General features: G+C 47.4%; 1 protein-coding gene across 6 annotated transcripts; it reads right to left on the reverse strand.

Annotated features, from left to right (window-relative positions):
- Positions 1 to 6,644: 6,644 nt before the first annotated feature.
- PEX5 (peroxisomal biogenesis factor 5) lies at positions 6,645 to 17,578 on the reverse strand. 6 transcript variants are annotated; one of them, XM_068956811.1, is made up of 16 exons: positions 17,454 to 17,565; positions 16,774 to 16,948; positions 16,376 to 16,411; positions 16,070 to 16,202; positions 15,301 to 15,435; positions 14,223 to 14,328; positions 13,112 to 13,202; positions 12,662 to 12,778; positions 12,184 to 12,276; positions 11,892 to 12,011; positions 11,178 to 11,321; positions 9,135 to 9,205; positions 8,787 to 9,002; positions 8,481 to 8,646; positions 8,143 to 8,300; positions 6,645 to 7,769 (listed from the first exon to the last, which is right to left on the reverse strand). In XM_068956811.1, exons 2-16 carry the CDS (start codon positions 16,921 to 16,923, stop codon positions 7,568 to 7,570), a joined length of 1,938 nt encoding a protein of 645 aa, XP_068812912.1. In that variant the 5' UTR covers positions 16,924 to 16,948; positions 17,454 to 17,565; the 3' UTR covers positions 6,645 to 7,567. The 6 variants fall into 6 exon arrangements, with proteins under 6 accessions (XP_068812912.1, XP_068812942.1, XP_068812924.1 ...); XM_068956841.1 differs by lacking the exon at positions 12,662 to 12,778 and having other exon boundaries at positions 17,454 to 17,578; XM_068956823.1 differs by lacking the exon at positions 12,184 to 12,276 and having other exon boundaries at positions 17,454 to 17,501.
- Positions 17,579 to 22,661: the final 5,083 nt, after the last annotated feature.

Below are 22,661 nucleotides of genomic sequence, written 5' to 3' on the forward strand. Positions count from 1 at the left end.
ATAGGACAAGAGGCAATGGACACAAACAGAAACACAGGAAGTTCTGTCTGAACATGTGGAAAAACTTCTTGACTGTGAGGGTGACAGAGCACTGGAACAGGTTGCCCAGAGAGGTTCTGGAGTTTCCATCCTTGGAGATATTCAAAAGCTGTTTGGACAGGGTAATGTGCTCTAGGTGACCCTGTTTGAACAGCGGGGTTGGACTAGATGATCTCCAGAGGTCCTTTCCAACCTCAACCATTCTGTGATTGTCATTGCACTGTCAGATTCTATTTTCTCCTAGATTCCAGGGTGCTCAAATGATGTAAGTTCAAGCTGAGGGTGGCAGATAGGCATCCAATTTGCAACAGGGGTTAAAAGGTAAAATGGTAGAAAACCAAATTAACAATAAACTCCTTCCACCTCCAGATCCTCTCTTTCTTCCCACTCCCATTAGATCTAGGTTAACACATACATGCACATTGATGTTAAAAAAAAAAAAAAAAAAACACACCACACACACAATGATCAAGAATATGCAGGAGACCCAAGACTGCCCATGGCTGATCCCTGCTTGATGCAGACTGAGCAACATCATACAAGCCTTCTCCAAATAGGCTTGTCCTATTCAGCTAGCTATGGAGCATAAAGCTGCAATCATTGATTTTTCTTTGAGTTGAGGACACATCTGCCTCACTGAAAATGCTTTTATGTAAGGAAGGATGTCTCTGAACTAATTGTCTCTGATAGCATGCAGAACAGGAGCGCTTCACACCTACAACTTGAAAGAAATCCAGACGTAACCAACAGCTCAAATTACCTAGATCTAGTACTGTTGACAAGAGAACACACAAACCTTGGCCAATGGTAACCCCAATATTTTCTTTCCTCATCCAACCTCTATCCTGTCTTAAAAACAAACAGCCAAACAAGAAGCAACCATAGCTAGGGTGAGAGATCTCACCCTTCTTTTAGCTCACTATTGCACTGAAAAGCAAGTGATTTTAAAATAACAGTCATAGGTTTCTTTCCATTTGCCTGCTGGTGTTGGAGCATAACTGGTTCACGCTTTCAGGTATGCCTCTGCAGCCCTGTAGGCTGTGCGTTTTTCTCTTAAGGAAGTCTGAGAGTAAATTCACATCAGCTACACAGACTGTAAAAAGATTGTCCAATATTACAAGATCCACAATGTCCTAAGAACTGATAACACTGTGAAAGTCAATGATGAACATGCTGGCAAAGCTAAACAGCTTTTATGAAAATCCACCTAATTCAGGTCAAGCCTAGCAAGAAATGCCCATACCTGGGAGAAAAAAATTGCCATAAAGCTGTTCTACTTCATTAGATAAAAAGTGGCAATATGATTTAGAGGACCTAGCAGCAGATCTCGAATTAGAAGCTGCGCTGCATTTCACTCACAACACAGGCACCTCCAGCAGGAGGGGTTTTTGACCCTGAGCCACGATTACTCCATCTGAAAAATACTATGGCCCACTTGCACACTGCTTCTTCACCTGTAATTCTTAAAGCATTTACCAAAAATAGATGAACATTATTCATTCAATATAATCAAGGACAGGAAACAAAGACTTTGACTGGTTTTGCATAGGAGCATGATATTTCAGTCTGGCTTAGAGACAGAGGTTGTGTCTATTGCACAGATAGGTCCTACCCCAGGATTTAAACAAGGTGGTGATGTGATCAGCATGACCTCACAGTAGTAAAGAGCCTTGTCCAGAAAACTTCTGAACATCTACAAGGGCAGAGATTCTTCAGCCTCTCTGGGCACCTGTTCCAGCACTGAATTACCCTCAGGGAAAGCTGTTTTTATCCTTATGTCCTATCAGAATGTCCCCAGCTGCAACCTGTTTGCATTGCCTCCTGTACTATTGTCGTGTTCCTCTGAGAAGAGTCTGTCTCTGATGCCTCCCTAACACCACCTTTTACAAGATAGCAACTAGATTGCCCTCAGCCTTCACTTCTCCAGGCTGAACAAACCCAGCTTCATCAGCCTCCCCACACGTCACATCCTTCCGCCTCCAGCCATCGTAGTTAACCACCTACCTTCTCCACTATAGTACACAGCTTAATTTATATCTCAGTAATTACCCATCTCTTCTAACTCCTTACTTTTAAATAGGGGAGGAAATAACGCATGGACTGCCTCTCTTCAGTCTCTCTATTTGCTATTTTGCCTCACAGCTGTGGACTCAAGGCATCTGGGCACTGTTTTTTTTTTAATCTGGCTCACGTTAGGATTGGCCAAGTAATTCTTCTCCAGAAAGAGGGTAAAGAACACATGCTCTTGCATCCAGGACTTCTGCTTCTCGAACAAAACAGCCCTCAAAAGATACAATACATGAACATAAAACTGGACCACAGAACCCCAAGCTGTGAACAGCCCAGCTATTAAAACACAAATATATTCTCTGCCAAACCCTTGAGGAAAAAATAATGCCTCTTTTTTGCCTAACATACTTCCCACTCCCCATACTTCCCCAAAAATCCCCTTTTTTTCTTTTCTCTGTTTGCCACTCTGGTTGCTGCACTTGCCATTTGCCAGTGCTGAGGACAGAGGACTGAACAATACCACTTTTACAGCAAAGAATAAAGGAAGGACAACAGGATATTTGGATCTGCTTTCTGCCTCTGCTATTACTGTCTAGAGCAACAACCCTATTGGATGGGTGCTGCATATCCACTCACAGCACTGGTGGTGAGCCCCACAAAAAATGTACTGGAAAGAGAGACGCAGCAAACACAGACTGACAAAAGCCTTACGAGTCCCAGCTGATGTGAGACAGAAACCAGCAGGGAAAGGGAAGAGCTTTTCTATTTATTATTTGTTTCTCAAAATCTCCCCTTCCCAGATGAAGGAAAGGGCAACAGGTACTCAGTAAATAATTGTTTTAGTCTGAAATATCAGAAATCCAACTGGGTTGTTTTCCACACCTGAGTTTAATAAATGTGAGAATGGGTTTCCATGGCATGGCTGCTAAGCTGGAATCTGCAAACACAAAAGCCCAGACTAATTAGAAGCTTATAAATAATTAAGGCAAATAAATAAGTAAATAAATGGACGCTCACAAGATCCTAGCTTCACAACACATTTGGCTGGGAAAGCCCCTCCTCTTCAGCTCACAAAAGTCTCATGTTCAGAAAACGTAGTCAGCATTCTGTAACTCTCATATGATTTATTAGCAGAGAGTGCTCCTCAAACCTTTGGCGGCCTGGAACAAGCAAAGAAAATGTGGCAGGCACTGACCTGCCCTTGACTCAACGCTAGGTGTCACTTTTGCTTAAGAAATGCAACAGGGAAGTTTAACAGTTTCAAAAAACTGGCTGTCCAGGATCTGTTTCTCAGTGGTTCTCTGAATCTATAACTCTGACTAAAACCATGGACAATTACTGAGTGTCAAGATACAAATGTCTCAAATAAGGCATCCAAAAGCAGCAGAAAATATCAGACAAAGCATAATGGTGATGGGCGGAAGGTTTCTCCCCTTATCTCCTTGCCCAAGCAGGGAAATACAGGCCTGGGAGTAAGTAAATAAGGGGTCACCATACCCAGAAGCTCCCAAAGAGTCGCTGACAAAGCAGCCCGTCTCCATTGCCGCTTGGCCTCTGCTCCGGGTGGGAGAGAGCTGTTCTGCCACTCTCTACCCTTTTGTAGGAGCTGACTTGCCTGCCAAAAGATTTCTGAGCATCAGGGCTTGACTCAGAGGAGGAAGAGGAGATATGGCATTTTTATTTAGGGCCCCGAGGCAGGCTAGAACAGGGAAGAAACACTGGAATACAGTAAAACTAGGAAAGTTCCAGAAGCATGGGGTACAGAGGTAGGGAAAGGGCTCCTTCTGGAGAGAAACGGACTATGCTAGAACTCTCCTATTTAGAAAGGAGACACTAAAGAAGGGTGTGAAAGAGGTTTAATAAAACTACGGAAGGGTGACCCCAACACCAATCATTTGCAATTTCTTACAGTAGCAGAAGTAGAGGGCTGAAAAGGAACAATCAGCAGGCTTAAAACAAACAAAACACTTTGGATATCTAATACAGTTCATTTGTGCAGCCATGGGACATTGCAGAGGCCAAAAGCACCAATTGGTTCAAAAATCAACATGACAGTCATAGAAGATAAATTCACCAAGCGTCATTAAACAAACGTATAGATAGAACTTCTGGGTCAGGTAGTCTTTAAGCAGTGGATTCCTACAGAACATGAGAGTATCCACTATAGGCTTATTCTTACACTTCTTCCATGAACACCCATATCTGCTCACTGCCCCACAGCATTGCTCTAGAAGGACGGGTCTAGGCCCATTCTGAACTGAAAGGACTTCTACATATACAGGCAAAACAGGGAGGAACCTAGGGAGCTCAAACGAGAGATCAGAGGGTTATAATTCAAGAAAACCCAGGATCATAACGAAGCTCAGAGGCTCAGGATTAGAAAACAGCGATGGGAATGCAGAGAATACACTGGCAGTGCATCCTTCTTCCCGACATAGTATAGAAGCTAATGAGAAGCACTGTGGCTAGAGGTAAAAGTACCTCAAAGAATAGAAATTTTTAATTTGGTGGTACCTCTCCAGTGAGCATTGATTACAGCCCACACCATGAGACAAGGTAATCTAGGACTTCTTGAGGCCTTAGCAAGCAAATAAATAAAACGTTGAAAGCGGAAACACACTAGAAATTGAGCAAGAAGTAGTGGTGAAAGAACACATACTGGACCATACTTTGACCACATGCCCAGTGCTCCATGAAAAAGTCTAGTTTGTATCCAGTGATGCCCATGAAATTGGTAAAGAAGAAGGGTCTGCTGCAGTTCCTTGCACGATTTCAGTGGTGATAGGTCACGCCACTGTTTTATATGCCAGAGGAGGTACCAAAAGGTGGGGAGATATATAAATGGTTATGCTCTGCAATTTCTAAGGCCCTGGGCAACATGATGTAGCATTTAAGTCAGGTGTGCTGTGAGCAGAGGGTTGGACTACAGACCTCCAAAAGCTTCTCCCTATCTTGATCTTTCTGCCAGTCTGAAATGCTCAGTGCCTGCTACCTACCTCCACTCTCTTAGCGACAGGAGGATGTGGCTGGAAATGCGGACTAGGCCCTGCACCCTCCCCCACTTCAAGCAGAGGATCAAGATACCTACAGAGTCCCAGTGTAAGTCTGGTCTGGAGGCAGTCAGAGATAGGGCTGCTGAGGGCAGGCAGAAGGTGCTGAAATGATACCCAAGCACAAATGAGATCAGCCAGCTGCTAACCAACATGCTGTCCAAAAGATCAAGCCTTAACAGGACATGGTTAGACACAGTCCAGACCAAGGCAGCTTGACCTCTTATCCTTCACTCACCCCTAGGAGGAGAAAGAGGGAGCAGTGTCTAGGTGAAGAGCAGACCTCAATAATAGCACAAATGCTAAAGGGAGGGGAACCACAGAGAAGTTAGGGTGGCTCAAGGGCTATTACTATGATCTCTCTTCCTCCTTGTTAGTGAAAGTATCGTTATAGGAGCCCTGTCCATAGGTCAGGGTCTAGTCAGGGGACTAGAAGCAGTGACTGGAAAGAAATGATTTAAGGCAGGAAGGAGGGGAATAAACGAGAATGATTTACAGAGAAAGAGAAAAAGTGGTGACAACCACTCTAGCTCCAGGGGCAGGAGGGGATATGCGATAGGGAAAGACACCAAGCACAAGGTTAAGAGACTCAACCAAATGGCAAGGGAAAAGAGACTCAACCAAATGGCAAGGGAAAAGAGACTCAACCAAATGGCAAGGGAAACCAAGACAACCAGGGTGCCGTGGAAGAGAGAAGCATTAAATGGTACCTGGGGGTGAGAGAAGTAAAGGCAAAGCTGTGATAGTGGGAGTGTGAATGAAGAGAGGAACGTGGCTCAGCAAGGAGGTAAGCAGAGGAAATTTCTTGGTGAGAGGGACAGAGCAGAGAGCTGCATACAGAACCACCTTCATGGGAGCCAGGAGGAATTTAGGGAAGGGAGAACAACACCTGGACAGGAGGCAAGGAACAGCAGAGGCACTGACACTACCTTTTACTGGACAGAGAAGAATCTGGCAGAAGGGTGGAAACCAGTAAAAAGCAAAAGCAAGGGAAACATCCTTGACCAAGAGCACAGTGTGTGAGGGGGGGGGCAGAAGCACCATTTTCCTGCCTTTTGGGGAATAGGAAGCAGCACTTGTTTTGCATGTGTCATAGCAATTCCAAAACAGTGCATGTTGGTTTTGGTCCAATGCTGCTGTCACAGGCTGAGGGGCACAGGGGGAGCTAGAGGATCAGAAAATATACAGCAAGAACAGCTCCCTGCCTACACTTTCTGCTCCTGATTGTTATGGTAGAGAGGATACAGTGAGAAAAAAAACAAGCCTGTGAGGCAGTGGTATGAGGAAACAGGTGCCTGGTGGAGGAGGAAGGGTAAGTGCTCCTTGCCTGCCCCTGGTTCTTAAAGCGCCGATATACTTTAAATACCACTTCCCTCACGGCAAACTTAATTTGCATGTGAACTATCAATAAAACAAAACCTGTGTGGAAAAGGGAGACAGAAACAGAAGGGGATGCTGATCCATCTCTTGAATTCCAGTGGGATTATACCTCCAGACATCTAATTACCCACCGTATGCAGCTCCAACAGATCACAGAGAGAGAGATCGTTTTGGCAATTTTAATTTCCCCCCCTTTATATTATACAAAATATTTTACAATTAAAAAACCATTTTCCCCAACAGAATCATATACAGATATTTATAATTAACAAGATTCAATTACAAGCAGGATGGGAAACTTCTGCACAAAGGAGAAACAATGACAGATGATCATGTGAAAATTAAGACTTGACCCTCTCCCCGCCTCCATGTTCTGAGAGAGGGTTTTACATTTTAGACTCTTATTCCCATCAGAGTCCCTCAAGTCTGAAGTCTAGGATCTCCTCTTACCCCTATGGTCTAAGGGCTTCCACCCATGTTCACAGCATGAGTACAGCAGCATGCTCTGCTCTGAAAAGACACCAAAACACTCAGAAACTAATGTGTGGCTGTACCGTAAAGTCACTAGTACCCAGAAGAGGGAGCTGCTGCTCCCAGCTTTCCCTAGCAACTCACATATACACATGCACTCACATACATGAGGGAAGCATGCTCGAATCCCAAAATTTGTCATACTTTCATCAAATGGCAATTCCACCCCACCAAAGCAACCTGCACTCGTGACATGTCCAGCAGACAGTCCCTGCAGGTTATTGTAAGGTTTCAAAGCCATGCTGGACGTTACTGCAAATGCACAGTCTGGCAAGAGGGCTGGAGGTTGCCATTTCCCTACTTTGATTATCTGCCTACCAGCAGAGGGTCAGTCAGCCATGGAGGTGATAACATGAACAGTTTGGAGATGCTCAGGCCTCAACAGACGAGTAGTGGAAGTTGCACTCTTCAACAGGAGGTCCTTCAAAAAACTGGTTGCCAATGATCTGTCCTACCAGAGCGAAGATACGTGGGAACCCTAGTAAACATTTTCTCCCTAGGGTAGGTCACTGCTGGGCTGGGCCAATCCTGCACTCACAGGGGAGCCCATCCCAGAGTCACTGCTGGAGGCCAAATGCCTGAAGCAGTGTGGGAAGATCATGGGCATCAGCTGCCCCATACAGATCACTCTGCCCCAGCATGGAGAGGGCCATGCGGAGGGTGCTCCAGATGTTGTCAGACATAGCGCCTTGCTGCCCGCGTGGGCCTCGGCTCTTCTGCTGCATATGCAAAGCCTCTAAGAAGTGCTCCACAGCCTCACTGTCAACATGAGAACACATACTTTCTTACTGGAGAAGATACATCACGTACTTCCTTCCCCACTTCCTCCTGAACCACCTCCTCCTCCTGTCCCAAGCACTTTCCCCCTTTTCATCAGACCCTGCCCCGCTCCAGAACTGTCAGAGATCCCCCTTTTGTCTCTTAATGGAAACCGAAGTCCAGATGCTCCCTGTTCTAACTGCTACTGCCCGACACTTTTCTCAGGGCAGTCCTCAAACAGACATGCTCTGCTCTCCAGCGCCAAGGGAAGGCTGCATGCAGCACACCACTGCCCCAGTAACCTATTGCAGTCTCCCTCCCACAAACATATGCATGCTTACGGCCCACAGCAGATCTGCCCACCCCGACTCACCGGTGGGCGCCTAAGTTGATGCAGCTGATGCCCAAGTTGTAGCGAGACCGGATATATCCTGGCTGGAGCTCCAGTGCCCGGCGATACGCAGCCACAGCTTCCTCACTCCTATTCCCATTGGCCAGGGTGGCACCAAGCTTGTTCCATAGAAGATGGTCCTGGAGGAAGTGGCAGAGAGAGACTGAGACAAACTGATCTCTAAGCCAACCCTCCCTTCCCACAGTACCTGACTTAGATCCAAAAGATATACCCCTCAGATAAGCGGTGCCTCCACCCCACACTTCACCCATAAACCTCCAGGCATCCCCCCAGAACATCTCTGCTCTGCCATTTCTTACATTGGGGCGCACGCTGAGTGCAGCACTGAAGCAATCCACAGCCTTCTCATACTCGCCACTCAGGTTGAAAAGGACACCCAGGCCACACTGCACATCAGGATCCACAGCTGAGGGGTTGCTGCGCACAGCTGCCAAGAACAGCTCTTTCACCTCCGTGAAGAGTGAGCTAGGGAAGCACAGAACAAGAGTATTTGTGTATTGTGAAGTAAGCTGACCTTGGGTTGCCCGATCTGTTCCTGCTCAGCCAAGTCCTGGCCCTTGAAGAAGCCTTTCAGCTAAAGGCTGAAATTTATACCCCTAACTCACTCAGACAACAGGGAACTCAGCGCACGCTTGGGAGGCCCAATGTTTGTCCCCGAGACACCCCCCTCTGGTTCCTTCTCCAGCAGGTGGGCATAGGCTGGTTTATTGCGTAGCCAGTCTCGCAGGGTCTCACATGCTTGCTTCTGCAAAGACTCGTTGGTGAAGCTGACTGCTAACGCCATTAGTGCAGTGAGGTTCCCAGGCTGCAGTTCTAAGCACCTGCAGGCCAAAGAAAAAAAAGTGACTACAGTATTAAATCAGGATGGGAGACATTCAGATATAGGAGGTAACACAATCAAGATAAAACGCATCACATTGCGCTTTATCAAGAAGACTTTCTGCAACACTCACTGTCTGAGGGCACTGATTGCCAAGAGCTCCTGTTCATTCTCTGCTTGGGTGGTTCCCAGATATTGCCAGGCCTGGAGGAGAGGAAGATGCACCAAGTCAGACTTCTTCAGATCCACAGAAAAAGATCAGCCCTCCAACCACAGGCACAGAGATTAAATCCGTCATATTATCCCACAAATCGGTGAGACCGCTCCCACACAGTGGGACCAAATATATACAAGTCAAGCATACACACCAGCCATAGATGTCCCCAAGTTTCCCTAGAAAGACATGCAGGCTTTACGGCCCATAGGCCCTCAAGGCCAATAAAACTGAGGTTATTTTAGTGAACAGGAGAGGTGAACGACTGCTTAGAGACCTATTACAAACCAACTGTTGGCATTTCAGCCCGGTAGTCACAGAAGCTCCACCTTGAGCATCTAACTGTGGCCCAATTGCAGAGGAAGGAGGGAAAAGCAGACCTCCGACTTCATAAGAGCAAAACAGCCTAACAGCAGGGCTAATGATAAGGAGACCCCCGAAGACAGACAGCTGTATACGCTATATACGCTCATGGAGTGGTCCACAGCAAGCAATGATGTCGGGGAAGTTACTTGGGGAAGCAGCTGTGAGACCTGAAAGCAGAAACACTGTTTGATTGAATCATCAATCATCGCCACACCTGTACATCAAAACCACTTCCATCTCCAGGCTGCTGACATAATGAATATTTAAGTAAGGCACTAAATCCGAGTAAGCACCTGATCACTTTATGTTGATAACCTCACCGCTTGCTCAAAAATAGACTGGATAGTTGGCTGGACTATCAGCATGAAGTAGCTGCTTCTTGAACTTAAGTCATGTAAAATGCAGTATCCACTGTCTTATGGAAGGAAATCTTTAGCATTAGCAAGTCAGTATCATTAGCAAAGACCCACACACACTGCAATAGCCTGCAAAAGCCAACACAAGGAAGAGAGGTGATCTGCTGCCTCAAATCTCTACTACCTCACTTTGCAACAAGCTCCCACACAGAGCTGACCAGTGATAACTGCAGTGTTCTGAGGGCAGAAGAGATGAGATTCAAGGTAAAGTTGTGATCTGAACCAAAGTAACTATTGCATTTCTTTCGCAGCAATAAATTGTAGAAGTCTAGAAAGTCAGATGCCTGTATCCTCACATGCCAAGAACCTCTGTTCTGAGAGGTCAAACTCAAATCTAAGCCTCAGAATTAACAAACTAGGTATTTCTCATCATATACAAATAGCAGGGCTTGAATCAGACACGCTCTGAGAATCCAGCATCCCTGGCTCCTTGAGGCAAGCACTCCAGAAGTGGACAACACGGGTGGGTTTGCATTCCTCCTCTTTCCTCCTGAGAATGATATCCATGTCTTCTGCCTCTGCAGAAAGGCACACAGACTATTCCATTTCTCAGTCCCTCCTGTAGAAGCTGAATTGCTTTATGTAAATAATTATTCACTGAATTAGAAGCTGGAACCCCCTTTTCAACATAAAAATTATTCTCTCTGGTCCATAGCTTGACATGAAGACAGTGAAGACACCCAAACCATCTCTCTCAACTGTTTTGGGTAGATCCTTCACATACCAGGAGAGGATGTTAACCAGGACCCCACATTTTATGAACTGTTTAGAGTTAGTCTTTAATACAGATATTAAAAGCAGCCATCATCACCACCAAAAGCATCCCCATACCTACAGTGCCAATGAAGATTTCCAGAGAAGCAACTTAAGATAGGAACACCCCTTATCTCACATCACGCATAGTCTCTTCTGGTCCAAAGAATTTACACAGCTTTGGTCCAGAAGGCTTTGTGCTTTTTGAATCTGACCTAAGGCATAAAACTTCTTCCCCGCAGCCCTCCTTGCATTTGACATACGTCAGCCACATACCCAGAGCCACAGAAAACTGAGATGTTTCTATACAACCTACACAGCTCCTAACACTGAAGTGAGTTTTCTACACGCAACCTGAGACCTCACAGGAAAAGGAATCAAGTAGCAAGATAGCTGGCCCAGGCCCAACAGCTTTGTTCCCACTCACTTCCATATGATCCGGCTTCTGTTGCACTGCAGCTTCAAACAGGAGGACAGCATTGGGGAGGTCTCCTTCCTCCAAGCGCTTCCGTCCTTCTTCAAATGCCTCAGGGTGATCTCTCATGGGATTATCTTCCTCAAACTGGTAACCCTGGCAGGAAAGATAAGCCTGGAGCTAATATGAGGGGACAAGCTAGGAAGAGAAGCACTCTCTAAGGGGCACTTCAGTCTGGTCCGGCCCCACCAGAAACACTCAAGCTGCAGAGAAGCCAGCACCTCATCCACTCTGCTAGCTGGGAGCCTGCTGAAGAACAATGGCTCTTCTTCCTGCCTGCTCTGCACTGAAAAATCCCCCAAATGTGGGACTCTAGCAGACCTAGAATAAGTTGCAATAGTGACTGAGCAGCTGGTGTGGGTCCTGCTGGCTCTGGGTTGGGGTGGGCAGTGCAGAGAGTTAAGTGTGCTCGTTCCAAGGAATCCCAGCATGAACTGGTGTTTGGTGTGGGGCAAGAACTAGACCACTTCTGCACAGCAGCACAAGAACAGTACTTATTTAAGACCTGGCTGATCCAGGCTGAGGGTGCAAACAACAGCAAAAGATCAGTGTAAGGAAGAATCCTAACAGCATTTAGGGTCTGAAGAGCTCACCTGGGAGGCAAAGAGCCTGCCAGCTTCTTCAGGGCAGCCCATCACAGGGCTAGGAGACCTTGTTCTCTATTACCTTGTCATATGAAGAGGAGCTTAGGTCTTCATAATCAGAGAGCCAAGGGTGAGCTTCTGCATCTCTCTTGGCCATCTCCTCCCATTCTGCCTGGAGTTTGTCCCAGAAGTCCACATCTGACTGAAGGGAGAACAGAAGGCCACTAGAGCACCTCAAACGGTAAGTGAGCTCTAGAGACATGCCAGGGTACACCCTCTTAGAATGTTTAGCCCTCCTCACAACATGCAAAGAAGAGGGGTAACCCTAACATGGGCTCTCTGTTGGTACCCCAGCAGCCCTCCTCCAGCTTTACCTCCACAGCAGTCTTTGCCTGCTCAAATTCCGTATCAAGAGTTGACATGTTCCCAGATTGCGCAAATTGATCCACCCAGGCATCGGATGCCCCCTGGGAGTTTGGAAACAGAAACACACTTTTCTTTTTAGAATCTGGCAACCTCAGGGCACATCCCAGAACAGCAGAAGGGGCTGTGACAACCTCTCCTCCCCATCAGCAAGAACTGATGGCCTGTACAACAGAGGAGTTCTTTTGGGTTCTCCATTCCTCCCAGATGCTATGTGAGATGAGAAGATTCACACTGCCCGAGACCTTCCCAACTTCTGGCTAGACTCTGCTATGAAGAGACCAGCAGTCTTGTGCCCCTCGCCTCCTCCCAGGCTAGTCAATAGTAAAGCATTGCTGAGAGTTTGACTCGCCATTCTCCCTAGCTCCCAGATTGTGCACTGAGGCAAAGAACTTTCCACCTTGGGTGCACATACAGCTTGGCTCCTACCTGCTGCTGTATAAACTCAGCTGCCCATTGCTCTGCCTGATCTTGGTCTCTGAGGGTCACCTGATTAGCTTCGATCGATACCCTCCCATCTCCGATCTGGCGAACAAACTTTAGGAACTGTGGCAGAGAAATGAGACAAGGGTGGAGCTGGGCAGATGCTTTACCAACAATCCCTCTGCCCATGCCTCCCCTTCCTCACTAAGGGGATTTCTCTCTGCAAAGTGAGCACAGAAAGCCAAAAGAAGACTTCCTACTTCACCAGGCTCACGTGGTAGAGAGGAATAACATCTGGAAGGGATTATAGGGTTCAACTTCTATGAATTGAGGAAGAAATGGGAAACATGGGACAGCAGGAGGCTTTATTCCTTCATCTTCCCCTTTCTCAAATCCCCACACCCCTTACGCACTCTAGATATCTTTCAGCTCAGCCCCCTTCAAGGTATTTCTCACCTCAGAATTGTTGAGCTTGGGATCATTCACTTTAGAAAGGAAATCACTAGCAGTTTTCTTAAGATCATCCTCAGGTTGATATTCCTCATACCTGTGTTCACAAAGAACATAAAAAGGCAAAGAGCTGGTCTGATACTAGGCCACACTGAACTCCTTCACTAATACCGGTCTACACAAAGGGGGAGACAACATTATGCACGGATACAGTCTCTCCCAAAAGACTCCAGTGGGTCTCCACAGTACTTTTAATCAATGTGCAAAAATTCAAAATTATTACTAAATTGTACAAATTACACAAACAGCAGCAGAGTTAAACAATTATGATGACAGCACAGTTCTGCAGAACAGCCTAAATTACTTGGCAGGCTAATATGCTATCAACCATCACATGTTTTAATACTGCCAAAGACAAGGTCATACATCTAGGAAGAAAGAAAGTAGGTCATCCTTACGGAACAGAAATTGTATCCTGAGAAAGCAGCAACTCCAAAGAGGATTTAAGGTTCATAGTTAGCATGCAACTCAACACGTTTGCTTTTGTTTTGCTTCTTTAATTGAAAAACTTGACTGTGGTCAACAAGTACCAATACAGAGTAGATTTCTAATACTAGAGGGTTCTTTTAATCTACCACACAGAAACATAACATTATCTGGGAGGCTGAAATCCAGAAATATGCAGAGGAAAGGCTGGATATAGTCTGTCAAACAGGAAGAATAAGGTGATTAAAGGTCACAATTAGTGGAGTCCACCATTTGAGAGCTGCAAGTCTAAAAAAGCACCTGTTGTAAAAATCAAGTTCTGCGCAAGCAAGAGTTACTGAACTCACTACTGAAGTCATTGAAATCACTTTATGTTAGGCATGAGATCATCCAGCCTAACCTAATCAGAATACCTTCCTGGAACTAGAAAAAAAAGAAAAGCTGCGATCTCTTAAAAATCTCATTCTTCAAGCATTGTTTCTTCCTTTCTCTGAAACCAAAAGCCTGAGAATGCTGATTTTGCTTAAACCACTCAATAGCACTAAGGTCACACAGGATTTCTGTCACCTACCCACACTTCACTCATCCAGGTGCCCAGCAGCAATAGCTAGTGTTGAGAAGAGAAACTCACCATTTATCTGCCAACGACTGGTCTTCCGATTCCCCGAGCCACAGTTTCTCCTCTGACTGCTCTAGGTATTCTTCTGCCCACTTGGCAGGAGACACAGAGAGTGGATCTGCATAGGACATGGGGGAAAACAGGAAGTAGAGTAAGGTGGGTAGAACATCACTCAGATTAACTTCAGATTTTGCCCTCTCAAACTTACATGCAGTTAGCTAACATCCACAGGGAAGACTGCTTCAAAGAAAGATTGTTAATGCATATTTATTCTGTTTGTTTATTCTGCTCCAAAAATCGAGCCTCGGGTTCAGAGAGTCTCCTCAGAGAGATGCCACTGCAGTAATATGCCAGCGTCCTTAGGATTTCCTACTTCAATTTCACAATTTACTCTGTTGCTCTGTGTGAGATGCCATGTAGGTCAGGAAAATTAGCAATTTATTACAAGTCTCTAGTGCTTTCCATCAGGCCCTAGCAAGCGTTGAGGCTTTATGGTACCTACTCCCAGGAATATAAAGAGAGAAGGTGAGTGAATGGGTCTACCTGGCTCTCTACAGTGGCTACTCCTGGGGGAAGAGAATAGCATCTATTTAAATCGTTCCCATCATTTCCAAGCTAGGTCATAGATGGTCACAGCTCTGTACACAAAGCAAGATGGCTTTTCAGATAAACTAGTACCTTGCTTGGAACACAGAGCTTATCCTATGGGTCAGAAACACACATAAACAAGAAGAAGCAGTACCAGCCCACCTCCAGAATTTGCAGCGGTTTGAATCATATTTTTTTTTTTTTTTTTATAAAAACAGTTTGAATAGCCTGCTTCTACTAAGTTTTGCAAGTAATCCTGGCTAAAAAAAAAAAAAAAAAAAAGCCCCTTACACCTGAATAGGAGCATCCTCACCGGATAGCGAGCAATTTGGCTAAGCTATTCCAAAGCAGCTTCTTTTCATGTTCACACTACTACAAAAAACACTGACTTCTTGGGCCCAAACAGTTACTCCAATTTCATATCCAGTAACTTAACTCTCCACTGTACAAAAACATGCGACTGGGCAACACCTCAGCCTTACTTCCAAAAGGGAGTCGTCACCTGTCACTTCAGCTATGAACTCCTGTGACCAGTCAGCCTCGTTGTAGTCTGAAGAGACATCACCAGTGCCATCTGCCTGAGCCAAGAACTCCTGGGTCCAGTTTTCAGACAGCGCCAAGGCTGCCACACCTGGAGCTACAGGAAGAAAAACATACATGAGGATGGGAGGACTCAGAGACATGATTTAAATGTCTCAGGCTCCTTCAGATAGCCATCATCTTCTCTGATCAGGTCCCTTTCTCTCTGTTAGACCAGAATCACAGGAAGATTTCACTTGAAAGGGAGCTCTGCAGGTCTCCAGTCTTCTCACAGCAGGGTAACTCCAAAGCTGGATCAGGTTGCTCAGGGGCTTGTCCAGGCAACTACTGAACATCTCCAAGGATGGCGATTCCCTGGTCTTTCTGGGTACCTGTTCCAGTGCTGAATCATCCTCCAAGGAAAGAAACTTTTCCTTACATCTATAGACAGTTTCCCTTTTTACAACTCGTCCCCACTGCTTCTTGTCCTTTTGTTGTACATGACTGCAAAGATTCTGGCTCTGTCTCCCCATTACGTAGCTGAAGGCAGCAATTAGATCCCATCTTAGCAATTAGAATCCTCTTCTCCAAGCTGAACAGACACAGTTCCCTCAACCTTTCCTCTTCCATCATGTATTTCAGCCCCCTGACATCATCTCACAAGTGCTGAATAGAGGGGACCCAACCTACTGGGAGCCTAACCAAACTACAAAGGTCTTTTCCTGCTCTCCACATACTGCAGCGCCTCTCACCTCGCTGAGGGGCCTGTCGGAAGTTTGACTGCTCAATCTCCTGCATCTCAGCCAACAGGTCATCCATCTTAAAGGTCTGGGGTGCACGGGACAGTAAAGGGGCATTCTGCTCTTGCAGGAACTCTCCAACCAACTGCGAAAGAGACAGATGGAGAGTGAATATAGTGCAGAAGACAAACAGGCAAAGTAATGGAGCATGCGAGAAAGGAGCAGGCTAGGTAGAAAGAAAGAACAAACAGAGAAAAAAAGTATCAACTGAAGTGTTAAGAGAAAAAGTAGTAAGGAAATATATCAGCCTGTTCTTACCTCATCTTCAGAGGCCACTCCCAGCGGTTTGGATACCTGCAGGGAACAGTGGGCAATCACCCCAACAGCTTTGACACTGTACACCTCACACACCAAGGCCTGATAAATTCACATCCTCCTCTTCCTCGAAGTTAGGCTAGCAGCACTTTCTTAGCACTACCTGCCTGCTTACGCAGAAGCCGAAGGAGAAGAAACAGCCCCAGCGATGTTTGCCTAACTGCTCCCGCTCTGGGCCGACCCCCACGGCAGTAAGGCACGCAGTCCACCGCAGCCATCCATATCCCCCCCAAAAAACCAGTAGGGCCCCCAGAGTCCCTCCGGCCTGCACGCCCCCACTCCGCGCTCACCGCCCCCCACCGCGGGCAGGCCCCAGCCCGCCCCATCGCCGCGGCACTCACGGCTCCGGCGCCGGGGGCCCCCCCGGGCCAGCTCAGGGGGCCCTGGAGTCCTTCCTGCCGCAAGGCTTTGTCCTGCGTGAAGTGGCCGGCCAGCTTCATGAGGGCGTTGGAGCTCCCGCACTCCGGTTCCACCAGCTCCCTCATGGCCATGGCGCCAAACCCCGCCGGGCCTCACCTGGCGCCGGGCGACACCGACACGCGCGCAGGCCCCGCCGTGAGCGACATGGCTACGGCCGCCGCCCCCGCCCGGCCGGCCCGGTCGCGCCGGAAGCATGTGAGCTGCGGGGGGGGGGGAGGGGGCGCCAGGCCCCCCCGCCCCGGGGCAGGTCCTGGCGCAGAGCCCTGGCTCCGCGACGGGCCGCCACGGCGCCTGCTCGGCCGAGGGCAGCCCGGGCGGGCACAGTCACCAGCGACGCGCAGGAGCCCCGCGCCCTGCCGCTGCCGGGCAGCGGCGCCCCACAGGCTGGCAGCGTCTCCCCCCCTCCCTCTCTTCCTCGACTCGCCCGCCAGAGGAGCCCCCTCGCCAGGGTGGCAAGGCCGCAGCGCCCCCGCCCAGCCTCGCAGCCCCCGCCCGCCCGCCCGCCAGTCCCTCCCGGGCCACCAGCCCGGGCGGCGGGACCCCCCGCGCCGCCCGGGCAGGATGGCGCGGCCCGGGGGGCTCCCCCCGTCTAGTGCCTTACCGTGGGTCCGCCAGGGCTTGCGACGCTCACGGGGCACGGCGGGGCGGGGCTAATCCTTAAAGGAGCAGGCACCAGCGGCGCCCGTTAAAGGGGCAGTGCCCCGCCGGCTCCCGGCGCGCAGGGGCTGCTCCGAGCGCGAGGTCTGCACCCAGCCGGTGCTGGCCGGCGGGGAGGAGGATGGGAGGCAAGGCTCTCGGGCCGCTAAAATATTGCAGCTGGTGGTAACAGGTAAAAACTGTGCATTTAGCTGAAAAGTATGTAGTAGCCATAGATACATAGTAGCCATTAGATAAGCCATAGAAATGTCAACTCCTTAAAAGTTTTCATCCCTTTTGCCACATGTGTGATCCCAAAGGAAGAGCACCGGAGAAATCGGAGCTGATACAATCATAGCTTCTAAAAGAAAGGGAGAACCACGAAGAGGGGTTTGCACGATGTATGCTGCCTCCTGTGACATTAGGGTGCTTTAAAAAGTATTTGAAGAATCAAATCCTGTCTCCTCCTTCTCAAAAGGAATATGTTCCTCTGTAACATCCCTGCCACGCTTCCTAGATGCAGTTCATCTGACTAAAAGCTGATGTCCAGTGCTGTTTTAGACACTGTATTCCTTGGCAGTAGATCTTCTTGACTGCTCCCCTCACAGCTTTGAAATTCACATGACGTCTATGGCAAGCAGCATGGTTCAAGGGAAACAAATCTCTTCAGAGATACAGTTGGGGCTGGAGAGCCTAGATCTATACCAAACATGTTTGAGCGGTTTGCTTTGGATTATCTCTTCCCTGACCCCATGGACTGAACAGCAATTAGTGCTTGAAGTGCATTAGGTATGCTCTCAGGGCACATCTACTAGCTTAGTTTCCTCTGAGAGGAGTCTAGTTTGCACACTCTGAGACTGTTCTGCAATATGAACCAAAGCACAGCAAGTGAGGATGACTGGAAGATTCACTTTGAATGCCCGCTTCTGACATCAGTTCAGGCACTAATGTGGAAGGAAGCACCCTACATCTGGCAGGCAGCTGCATTAAGACATCAACACTTGAAAAGCCATTGACATGACCGCTCTTACACATAGAGCCCTAGGCTGCATGTGTCATGTAAAGCTGGTGAAATACATTTCTTTCTTCTAGATGTCTGCCTTATGATATTGCTCTCTACTTGCCTGCAAGTTGTAGTCAACCTAGGACCAACCTGGTCCTTCCAGTGTGAAGCTCCTGGAATGAAAAACAAGACTTGCCAACTATTAAAAAATGCTATTCCTATACATGTGTAGTAGGATCGAGGGTCAGTAAGAGCCTGTGAAAAGAGACAGAGGGAAGAGGCTTTTGGAGAGACTCCTCAATTATGTTTAAGAAAAACAGATGGAGACAGTGCTGATCCTAGGGAAAACAGTAGACTGAACAAAGCTGTAGATAGGAAGAGTGTAGGCAGTGAGATAATAAGGCATGGGCAAAATCCAAAAGCAAGTGAAGGAGCAGTGAAGAACTGCAGGTGAAGCAGCTTTGACTCATAAGCATTTGTGTCAGGATCTTGAGGTGCATCCATGACACTAGCTTATGATACCTGTTCAGCCTGTCTTACTGGTTTAGGGCAGGGAGACGCAAAGACAGCTCAACAAGAATGGCATCACTGCCTCCATTCCTCAGCCTGGAGAGCAAGAACAGGCACCATAGGAAATGTACCCGCTCTCATTTCTGCTGCCTGTAGCAACAAGACACAAAGAAATACAGCCTCTCTTCTTTTGCCCTCCCATCTTTCTCTTCTCATGGGAAGACAGTGCCTTTTCCCTGGCTCTTGGCTCCCTTCAGGCACACCCAGACTCCTGCAAAACAGCACTATGACTCTGCACACCACTGAACCAGTTCTAACATTAAAACCCTTTGATCTACTGAAAATGTGACAGTATCATTTGCACCAGTCTGAAGATAGCCTGTAGGAGGCCTTGGAGAAGTATCTTCCACAGCTTGACTTTCAATCACACGGTTTGCCGTTGTCCTAAGGCTAGAGAGTGAGGAGTGGCTGCCCCTCTCCCCCCCCCCCCCCCCAAAAAGGAATAGGAACAGACCTTGCAGGGTGAGGCTGTCTGGGTCTTAGACCCAGAGCAAAAGAGCCAGGAACAAAAGTCAGATGCTCATTTATCCTTTTCAGCGCTAAGAGACTGTGCTGCAACTAAAGGAATCAGAAGTGGCAGTAGTGGCAAAGCATGTAGGACCACGACAGCTATAGCTGTCGGTGGGTGAATTTCCTGCTGAAGCCACAATTATTTCTGTTTGCAGAAAGCATAAGAAGGTAGAAAGCAAAAGGTCCAATCTAAAGTCAGGAGAGAAGACTTCAGTCTGTTCAGACACATGCCTGGAAGAATCCCATGGAATAAAACCCTGAGGAAAGAGGGGTCCAAGAGAGTCGGTTGATATTCAAGGATCACCTCCTCCAAGCTTAAGAATGGTCCATCCCCATGAGCAGGAAATCAAGCAAAGGCAGCAGGAGACCTGCATAGATGAACAAGGAGCTCCTGACTAAACTCAAACATAGAAAGGAAGTGTACAAGAACTGGAAGCTGGAGGAGGGATACAAAGATACTATATGAGCAGGCAGAGATGGGATTAAGAGAGCTAAAGCTAAAGTCCAGCTAGAGTTGAAGCTGGAAGGGGACGTGAAAGGCAAAAAGACTTCTATAAGTACATAAGCAGCAAAAGGAAGGCTAGGGAAAATCTGGGCCCGCTACTAAAGGAGACAGAGGCACTGGTGACAAAGGACACCAAAAAGGCAGAGGTACTGAATGCCTTCTTCGCCTCAGTCCTTACTGGTAAGACTGGCCCTTAGGAATCCCAAGCCCCTGAGACCAGAGGAGAAGTCTGGAGAAAGGGAGACTCTCTTGCTGGAGGAGGATCACATTAAAGAACACTTAAACAAACTGGATATACACAAGTCCTTGGCCCCTGATGAGATGCACCTGCAAGTTCAGAAGGAGCAGGCTGATGTCATTGCAAAGCCACTCTTGATTATCTTTGAAAGGTCTTGGTGATCGAGAGAGGTTCCAGAGGCCTGGAAGAAAGCAAATGTCACCCCCTACCTTCAAGAAGGGCAAGAAGGAGGATCAGGGAAACTACAGGCTGGTCAGCTTCACCTTGATCCCCGGGAAGGTGATAGAACAAATAAGTGGTCAGTGAGGTGAACTGAAAACTGGTTGAACTGCCGAGCTCAGAAACTTGTGATCAGCAGCATGAAGTTCAGCTGGAGGCCAGTCACTGGTCGTGTCCCCCAGGGGTTGATACTGGGTCTAATACTGTTTAACATCTTTATTCATGACTTGGATGATGGGACCAAATGCACCCTCAGCGCATTGGCAGGTGTCACAAATCTGCGAGGACTGGCTGATACACTAGAGGGTTGTTCTGTCATTTAGAAGGACCTCAGCAGGCTTGAGAAATGGGCAGAGAGAGACCTCATGAAGTTCAATAAAGGGAAGCGCAAGTCCTGCAGCTGAAGAGGAATTGCACTAGTACAGGCTGAGGGCTGACCAGCTGGAGAGCAGCTTTGCAGAGAAGGACCTGGGGATCCTAGTGGACAGCAAGGCGAGCATGAGCCAATAATGTGCCCTTGCAGCAGAGAAGGCTAATAGTATTCTGCACTGCATTAGGAAGAGCATTGCCAGCAGATCGAGGGAGGTGATCCTTCCCCTCTCCTCAGCACTAGTGAGGCCACATCTGGAGTACTGTGTCCAGTTCTGGGCTCCACAGTACAAGACAGACATGGATTTACCAGAGTGAGTCCAGCAAAGGGCCACAGAGGTGATTAAGGGACTGGAATATCTGGCATACAGGGAGAGGTTGAGAAAGCTGGGACTGTTCAGCCTGGAGAAGAGAACGCTGGGGGGGGGGGAGGGGCGGATCTTATTGATGTGTATAAATATCTGAAGGGAGAGCATAGAGAAGATGGAGCCAGATTCTTCTCAGTGGTGACCAGTGACAGGACAAAAGGCAATAGGCACCAACTGAAACACATGAAATTCCATCTGAACATAAGAAAACACTTTTTTCACTGTGAGAGTTGTTGAAGACTGGAGCACGTTACCCAGAGAGGCTGTGGGGTCTCCATCCCTAGGAATATTCAAGACCTGACCGGGCACAGTCCTGGGCAACTCTAGCTAACCCTGCTTAAGCATGGGGGCTGGACCAGATGATTTCCAGAGGTCCCTTCCAACCTCAGCTATTCTGTGATTCTGTACAGTCAGCAGACAGAGTAATAAAGCGAATGAGGCCTTGCGTGCAAAGTGTAAATATTTTGGCAGTGAGAAGTAAAATATCAAAAGAACCTCAGTAACTCTTGGAGAGGTGAGGAAAGCAGATGGTACAGTTCCAGAAAAGGCTGTTCTGGGCTCTGCATCACTCTGCCATTGTCAGTCTGAGGGTCGTACCCTGCTGAAGGCCCTGAGCCTGATGGAGACCACTGACAGACTGGAGGTCTCTGCCTAGCCATTTCCCTGTCTTATAATGTCATGTAGGATGAAGGTCTCTGCCTAGCCTTTTCTCCATCCTATTCCTTTCCAAGCGTAGAACTTCGCATTTGCCTTATAAATTGTGTTCTATTCTTTCAGGCCATATCTCCCATTTGGGAAGATCATTTGAATACTGATCTTGTCTTCCAAATTCATTGCAACCTTCACAGGTTAGTGTTGTCTGCAAATTTGATAGGCACACTTTCTAATCCACTAAATAAATCACTGAAGAAACTATTAAGTAGTACCACTCTGAGGACAGATCTGTGCAGACCTTCTTCTTGACACATTTTTCCTGTTAGACAATGTATCATTAAAAACTAATCTTAGATTAGGCGGGCAGTCAGCATCAGACTCTCCTAACAGTATTTTCAGTAGACTCATCTACCTATTTTCCAATGCTTCCTAGTTTGTTTGTAAGACTATCAGATGAAGCTGAATCAAAATCCTTACCAAAGTCAAGACACATGACATCTATTTCTACTTCATTACCCACAAGGCCTGCTACTTCGCCATGAAAGATTGGTTTGACGTGTTGGGTTTTTTTGACAAATTTGAGTTGTCTACTTGCTGTTTATTTGTAGGCAATAAAGTAAAGCTGACTGGTCAGTAATTCCTCAGATACTTTTTTTTTTTAAATAGCCAGTATGTTTTGCCTTTTCCAGCCTTCTGAACCTCTCCATCCTCTTCAGATTTTCAAGATCACTGCTAGT

This window comes from Struthio camelus, chromosome 1 (genome assembly GCF_040807025.1).
Source record: "Struthio camelus isolate bStrCam1 chromosome 1, bStrCam1.hap1, whole genome shotgun sequence".
Classification (NCBI taxonomy): domain Eukaryota; kingdom Metazoa; phylum Chordata; class Aves; order Struthioniformes; family Struthionidae; genus Struthio; species Struthio camelus.

Coding starts and splice junctions, on each gene's coding strand:
- PEX5 (XM_068956811.1), bottom strand. CDS start 16,923: ATGGCCATGAGGGAGCTGGTGGAACCGGAGTGCGGGAGCTCCAACGCC. Junction 16,412..16,773: donor GGGCCCCCGGCGCCGGAGCC/GTGAGTGCCGCG, acceptor TGTTCCCTGCAG/GTATCCAAACCGCTGGGAGT. Junction 8,301..8,480: donor CACTCAGCGTGCGCCCCAAT/GTAAGAAATGGC, acceptor CACTTCCTCCAG/GACCATCTTCTATGGAACAA.